The 8,469-nt window shown below is 42.2% G+C and overlaps 1 protein-coding gene across 1 annotated transcript in view; it reads right to left on the bottom strand.

Annotated features, from left to right (window-relative positions):
- Positions 1-8,469, bottom strand: part of LOC105617120 (homeobox protein araucan-like) — a 59,074-nt gene that overhangs the window by 2,537 nt on the left and 48,068 nt on the right. Inside the window, exons 3-4 of the mRNA XM_012198697.1 lie at positions 4,933-5,033; positions 1,499-1,857 (exon numbers count right to left, since the gene is read on the bottom strand). Of these exons, the coding sequence (XP_012054087.1) occupies positions 1,499-1,857; positions 4,933-5,033 (460 nt within the window). The remainder of the gene's footprint in view (positions 1-1,498; positions 1,858-4,932; positions 5,034-8,469) is intronic.

Below are 8,469 nucleotides of genomic sequence, written 5' to 3'. Positions count from 1 at the left end.
ATACACTACGACACACACACACACACACACACACACACACACACACACACACACACACACACACACACACACACACACACACACACACACACATACATGGATGTGGACTCCGTGGCACGGAGTGGATATGGTTCTATGGATGGCTACCCCCTCCCCCTTGCACGAGCACACGCATACAATTACGTGCTTCTCTCACAGATTTGTGTTTCTCGCGTATATACACCTACACGCTCATGGCAAACTCACGGGCAAGCAGCCCGGTCCAGCACGGGGTGCCCAATACCAATACTGGTACGGCGCAGCGTCGGCCCGATTCAACGGGGGACCGAACCGAGAGCCATTAATCTCTTCGCGCGGCAACCCGCAACCCGTCACTGTGTTTACCCACATGTGAACCATTATGTCCGCCCCCGCGATGTAGAAACCCACTCCGTACCGCGCGCTCCGTTTCGCCACAAATTCCTAACTGGCCGTTTCCGGTCACTGTGCGAAGAAATTCGCCTCGATGAGCGAATTATTCTCGGAATGCAAATATCTTTGATAACTGAATCATTTTGGAAAACGAGTCATGGTATTCCGGATCCCTAATAAGCGCGTGTTTATGGGAATAGAGTGCTGAAACGAACCAAATTTTACAGCTATGTATTTCAGAATCATCAGCCGTCAAAATTTACGGTTGATGAGCAACTCACAGAAGCTCTCGAGGAACGACAGTTACGCGAGCGACAAGACTAAAATCTATTATCGATCTTTCGGTTGAATTATGGAGCGAAGATATATTTGCAAGAGGTATCTAAGAACGATACATGCATTTCATCAAAAAGATTTACGCAATCTTTAGAAATAACTATTGACTGCTTAGAAGTCGTAAGTTCGATTCATTGTGAGCGAAATGCATACTTGCGCAATACGAGAAACGCCAGCTGATGGGTACTCGATATCAAGAAAACTAGTCACGCGAAGGAAACACGCCATCGACATTCCGAAGTCAAAGAGATCGGCTCGCTTTGCATGCGTTGAATCTATTGTTAAGAAACAATTCTAACTTTAGTTGACGATACTTCTTGTAACGTTGATGGTCAAATGTTTCTAACGATAGAAATTCTCTGATAGCACCAATGACCAGTTATCGCGAATATTATTCTGCGCCATAGCAATTTCTGTCTTTCTCAAACTATTTCTCGAAGTAGACGTTGTCAGCTAGCCGTTTTGAATATTATTATTACTCTCTCGGCATTTTTTTTGCAGTGACGTTAACAGACACACCCCTCGTTTCATTTCGTTTCATAGTTTGTAGACCTGTTAGCGACGTGAACTAAGATTTTGCGTGCTAACTTCAACACGCCCCGCGACTACGAGCAATTTTCTAAATCACTCTCGCAGATAGCAACGTGAAAACGTGACGGCTCATATCTGCAGGCAGCGTTTTACTGAATAATGAATTCTGACTCGCTGTCGGGCAATGGATATCATGCATGGAAAAGAAAAAAAGGCTTACCGGTATCGTCGAGGCCCCGCCTCGCATCTTCACCGACTCGGTCGCCTCTGTTATCCGACGCGAGATCGTCCTTTTCCTTATTATCTTCGGAATCGGTGAGCACCGCATCATCATCGTCGTCCGTCTTGTTCTTCGGTTCCCAGGTCATCTTGTTCTCCTTTTTGAGACGTCTTCGCGCATTCGCGAACCAAGTAGAGACTTGCGTCAGCGTCATTTTTGTGATGATAGCCAGCATAATCTTCTCGCCTTTCGTCGGATATGGGTTCTTCTTGTGTTCATTCAGCCAAGCCTTCAAGGTTGCCGTCGACTCCCTCGTGGCATTCTTCCGCCGCGCTGCCAGGTCGTACCCAGCGCCGTACCTGAAAAAGACAACGAAAAAGATAGCTTACAATGAGACGTCTCCTGAAATTCTTTAAAAATTACATTACGCTCGAGTAAGCAACGGCTTGTAAACAGGAAGTGCAATATGAGAAAAATCAAGATGCAAAGAACTCAATAAACCGTAGATAATATTTGCACGCGAATTTCTTAGTTCCTTTCATTTCAGATAATTATCAGATACTAATTAATCGATATATATATAATATACATTTTTTTTTACACAGAGGTCAATTATAATCTAGGATATACACGGAAAAAAAATAGTTTTTTACTGAAGTATCTGAAAATGTAGCCTGATAAAGATTAAAATGAATTTAGATTATTAGATTATTGAAATATATATAAGAAATATATATATTTAAACAGATTGCTAGAATATCAAAACTTTTGCAGCATTGTTTATCACGCTCGAGTTTCTACATAATTATTTTGATTGTTCAACGCAAAATTATTTTTAATTCTGTATCTACTTAAATTTTTAAATACTTTAGCAAAATTGTTTTTTCCGTGTATCTATTTCTTGCGAAGAAATTTAGAAATTACAATCGAATTATTAGTTGTATCTGGTCAATAAATGTCAATTGCATTATTGAGTAATTGCCGTTAAGCAACACTCGTCGTTTGCCTGCCAGAAGGTAACTATTGTTCCATATTTGTCGAAAGGCCACTCCACTGAAGAAGTGGTATCGTGTCGAGGGTGTGAATTCCCTGCAGATTTTGGCAAGTCCGAAGTGCTCTGCACGAACTCTCGGCTTTCCTAGATCCATGCCTTTTTCTCTTTCTTTCTCTTTCCCTCCGCCTTACTGAACATCAAACCCCTCCGGGATAGGAGGGGTGGCATCCTACTGGGTCGAGGGTGATACTCCGGCAAATATATACGGGGAATAAACCCCCAACGGCGGCGTGATTCCATCGTGCACCCCCGGCACTCACTCGCCGTAATGGCGATTCGATCGATCCCCTCTTTCCCATCCCCTCATGCTTGCTCGCTCTCGTCTACTCCTCTCGCATCTCTCTTCCATTCTTCCCTGTCTCCCTTACGAAGAACTCGGTGCGCGAGTATGTTATAGGTGGATACTGTTATATACTACAGGCTAAAATACCTATCGACGATCCATCGGCTGTGAAACGATGGAAGAGGCACAGTGGTTCACGATAGCGGCGATGGTAGTGGTTAGTAACAATGTTTTGCCTCGAGCGGAACATATCCTGATGAGATACCTGCTGCTGTTGCTCCCCGATGGGATAAATGAAAATTTCGTAGTATCGAAATCGACTGACGACGACAATCAGGAGATCAATATTGATAATAAATTTTCAAAATAATATTCTCAGCAGTTTATGAGTATTCTACAAATTTTGTGAGAAACAATGGATTTAAATTTACAACTGTATCCGAATAATGTAAACAAATTTTGTATTCTTAATGAACCGCAACATCGTTCAAATATTATACATTCCTGTATTCGATTTATAACTTCCTCCAACATTGTATATGGAAATAATCATCAATCGCGGATTCTTTATTTTCGTTATAGTGCTGTTAAAAATAAATTCGTTGTCAAAGAGAGGTATCCATTTCCACTTTATGTAATTGAATTAGGCGAGTGTACGTCAGATAGCGGTCAGATTAAAGAAATCGTTCGGTACACGCGGGGAAGAAACCGAAGAGCGAGAAAGAGAAAAGCGGAAATCGAGGTAAATCGAACGAACGGCGAATTATTAGATTCTCGCTTTCACTCAACAAGCACAAGGCTGTGCAATCCACTCTCCGTACCACCCTCCGATTACCACCGTGATCCGCATCCGAGATTGCCGAGATGACCGCGTCGATGGGGATGGAAACGGCAATCCGCAGGAGGCTGACTCGAAGAAGGACGTTTCACCCTCTATTAAACTCCCTCGTACAAGGGAAAGGCGGCCGCCGAGATACGCCGCCAGTAAAACGAGCCTCTCCTCGATTTCTTTTTTTTCTTTCTTTCGCTCTCCTTCGGTCGTGTTCCTCCTTTCGCCTGCTGCTACCGCAAGAAAGCGGCCATGAAGGAGTCCTCCTTGAAGGAGTCCTATCGATTTCGATAGGCTTCCGCGTCCTCCATTGAAATTGCGACCATATGGCAGTATTCATGAAAGGATGAAATAATGAATCATATTACGATGGAAAATTGTTAATTCCATTGCGGATATGTCCTTCGGGCATAAAAAGCTCTCTAATATTTTCTGGATTATCAGCGTTACAAAGCATCATATAATACAGGCTTTGCAGAATTGCTTCAATAAGAATTCATAATAAGAATTTATAATAAAAACTTAATATAGGGATTTTAGTTTTGCATGTCCATTCTGACGCGATCGAATGAGAAAATTAACGAAATTCGCAGAAGACAGTAATAGTCCATATTTTGAATCACAGACTCGTCAGGAATCATCAGAAATCGACAGTGAATAACGATACAAACTTGCAGATATCATCAAAATTCGCCCCCTTCGTTAATATGCGCAATTTCGACTGCCTCCCACACTCCAGGCCGTGCCGGTGCTACGCCACGCAATTATCTACATACACAACGAGTCCGCATCGGCATTTACATACTAAGTGTACCGTTGCGTGCCGAGAGAGAATCGCTCGGATGTGATCACGTCTTGTATATGCGACGATGTAGATGCGACGACGAATGGGAGCAAGGTAAAAACTTGGCGAATGTGCGACGACCAGTCCAATCTTCTTTCTTCCTTGTAGCATGTCTCAACGTGATTGGTTCGCGAAAAATCCTACCATTATTTGCACTCGAGTTATGAAGCTATCGGTATCCGAAAATATCAAGTTTTATCGTGAATTAAAATCGCGCAAACGGATGCAAAAAAGAAAAAAGACGTTATTTCTTTTCATAAGTATCGTGATCGAATTTCATGATATACATTAAAATCAAAATAACAAGCCAATATGCATAATAAACGTTTTTAAATTTTCATAATATGAGTTTATATATACTGAAGGAATGTAAAAGCCGAATGTATAAAAATCTAAGCGTTATGCTTACAGTGTGACAACTCACGGACTAATAGATTGCGAGTGAATGGCGCTATCTGCTATCATAAACTTCTCCGACACATTCTTATCATCTTTTTGTCGATGCAAAATCATACGAGGAGCGTCCTTGAAGAACAAAAACGTATATGGATTTTTAATATATGATTTGCCAATAAACAAATATTAAACGTATCGCGTATGAATTTTAACGTTAATTCAAGCTGGCCATTTTGAGTGACTTATATAAAAATATTTTCAGTGATTTAAAAATCTTTAATCTGACACTAACAGTAAATAAATAGGAACGAATATCTTTTTTATTGTCAGTTAAGTCGCCTGTCAAAAGACCGATAATCAAATGTCGACGTTATGCGATATCGGATTCGACAAATGGATTTCGTGCAAATTTCATAACAAAATGAACTCGGAGTTATAGTATTGCCGCGTGTATTTCTGCATAGATTGGAGTGTTAATTTAGAAGCGCGGTATCGTTCTGGAGAGTGAAAGGATAAAGAGAAACGTATCATATACGTGAAATTGTCAATAGGCTCAGAGGAAGGTTAAAACGATAGAGATCGAAACGGTAGAAATTCCTTCACTAAGGGAGATAATAACAATGCAAAAGGATGTACAGAAAAGCGCGTAATGCTAGACATTGGCAGCACTCGAGCGACTCATTAGAGGCTTTGCATATGGTGGCGTCAACCTCGAAAGGTTAACCAATATTGGCAGAACGCGCGTAATTACGTCCTCCAGCCTGGTATAGCTGCGTATATATAGAGGTAGCTTCAATAGTTACGCCCGGGTTCGGATGTGCAAACGTTTCCTACCAACTAACCAGCCAATCTACTGCATCTCTCTCTCTCTCTCTCTCTCTCTCTCTCTCTCTGTCTATCTTTCTCTTTCTCTCGCATACACATACACACACATACAAACACTCTCTCTGTGCAATCGTGTATAGCTTACGGCTGCGTTTGCTCCGTACTGCCATCGACAAGATCCGCCCCTTATACTCGCGCAATCGCTACGTCATACAATAGACTGATATACTATCTATTTCTAATCGCCAACTTCGCAACCTTTTTCTTATTCATTATTCCAAGGCAATGGAGAGTGTAGTAGCAATTACGATAATCAATGAAATTATTGAACTATGTCTGAGTCTCGATATTTTATTTTTAAGACGAAACGAAGAGAATTTGGGCGTAAATTTTTTTTACCTTGTTGATCAGTAAAATGTGTCTCGTACATGCTCTATACATCGATATATCAAGTGATTTTTTTAAGTATTAGATGCCATTTCAGGAATTTCCAGACGATAGAAAAGACACGAATAAGTAACCGGTTATGGGAAATCAAAGATAATCATCAAAGAGAAAAAGGCCGCGGGTTTCTATAATGTTGGTACAGTCAATGTCTATAAACGATCACTGATAATAAAAAGCGGTATCTCCCGATTAGGTTAAAATTAAGATAGTATCACTACAGCATTCGCTGACATAGTATCCTTTTAATGAATAAAAAGAGCTGCAGCGCAAATTATAGTTATCGTTACATATGTACAAGATTTGTTTGTATATCGGTCTAAATATATATAATTATCATATTTTATGTATATAATTATCGATCTAAATGTGAAACAAAAAAAATTTAATTTCATATATATTTCTTATATTACTTATATTTCTTATATTAACATTTTGTTGAAAGCTACATAGCTATTTCGATATTTAAATTTCCATTTAACAATTTAAAATGTTGCTATGTTGTCTTATTACACAAAGAGCAAGCAGACATATTCATCTATTAGTTACATCTAACGGGTAAAACGCCATGAATTTTTTCCACACCTAATATATCGTCCAATAACGAATAGCAGGACAGTAAGATTCGCGAGAGTGTGCAACGGCGCGAATAAAGAAAAACAAAGAAATCAATCAATTTACGTAAAGACTATAGGAAAAAAGAGACACTTCTGCCTGTTCAAAGTGTCCTCAAAGGAACCCTTTCGTGCCAGTAACGACATATTTCTCATTTCCTGTAATCAGAGCGTTCGCGTCAGAGCGTCCCAATCGAGCCGCTTCAATTTACACCCTCACGCGGAGCACTCCCTCCTTGTGTCGTCATACAACGTAGTCTGCAACTTTCAACGCTGTCAGTAAAACAATAGCGGTCTGACGGCATCGAAAGTGACGGGGCTCGTAGTAACCCGTTAAGGGAAGAGAGCGACTGGGGCAGAGATGAGGGAGAAACGAGCGAGAGAGCAGCCGTCGTATTATTAAGCAAGTAAATTAATAGAGGCTTGTCCAGGAGAGGTGGTGAGAGAGCGAGGCAGTAAGGGCACTGAATTCCATGATAAACAATGCCTACCGTCGGAGTTTCTCTGGTAGGCGCCGCTGCCACCGCCACCGCCACCGTCGCTGCCGCCGCCGAGCACATGCAGACTATACACCACCCAAAAGGGTGACTCTGGAAGAGGGAGGGAGAAGCCTCCCGTTGCGTGAGTCACAGCGCGCTTGCCTATTTCTGAACGTCAAGTATGAACGTATGTGTACGTGTATGTGTTCACCAGGCGGCCACGAGGGTTGCTAAGCGAAGCAAGTAAAGCACCTGTGGGAGCCGACTCGTTCAGAGGATACGGAGGTGGCCGAGGAAGTAGTCGAAAGGGAGTAGACGTACTCGAGGGAGTGCGAGAGAAAGATAGAGAGGGATTTAGAGTCGCGGGAAAGGAAAGATAGAGATGAGTATAGAGCGAGAGAGCATACGGAGACGAGAATAGAGTGGTGAGTAGAGCAGAGAGAGACCTGGCGAACGGGCAAGCTAACCCCGGGGAGGAAGCCAATCAATAAACTCACTCACTCACTTGCTCTCCTACGGAGAGAGACCTACTGCTCTCCCTATGCTCGTGATGTGGCGATATGTGTATGTGTGTATGCCAGTATATGTATGTACACACGTCCAACCTGGAAGCCTCCATTATATACGCCCACTCGGCTGCCTACAGCCATTTTGTAGCCGTCCGTCGTGTTTGGCCTAACTCGAGCGCCGGTACCTTCAACCCCCTTCGAGTTCGACAGAATTCGGAAATCGTGGCAACTACTTTAGCCGAATGTCAAGTCGATCAATGACGATTACATCGGACGCTATCGTATTAATGTTGTTACACGCGATCAACTTGTGCAAACGAGCCATATCTGTTTATCTTCGAAACGATATTAAAGCTGGACGTTTAATTGGATATCCGACGTATCATACATCATATTAACGTAAAAGTTACTCTACGTCTGCTATGGTTTCTCGACGAATAGCGCTACGGCTCTTCATCTCGCCGATACAACCAACGCGATTTTAACCATGCGCCACAAACGATGTACTTCTCCAGGTGCGCGACTAAGGGGGAGATATTACGGATTCGCAATAATGATAACCGTCGTCGCGCGAAAACGTTTCCAGCGAGGAATATACGTGGCAAATACGACGGGATCGTGACTCTTGTTTTAATGGCGGCTCGCAGAGGTAACGGGACGGGGGTAAGAGGAGAGATGGTTCTCTCTCTCTCTC

Source organism: Atta cephalotes (genome assembly GCF_000143395.1).
Source record: "Atta cephalotes unplaced genomic scaffold scaffold00011, whole genome shotgun sequence".
NCBI classification, from domain to species: domain Eukaryota; kingdom Metazoa; phylum Arthropoda; class Insecta; order Hymenoptera; family Formicidae; genus Atta; species Atta cephalotes.
Note: the sequence above shows the minus strand (reverse complement) of the source record. Positions and strands in the feature narration are given on the sequence as shown.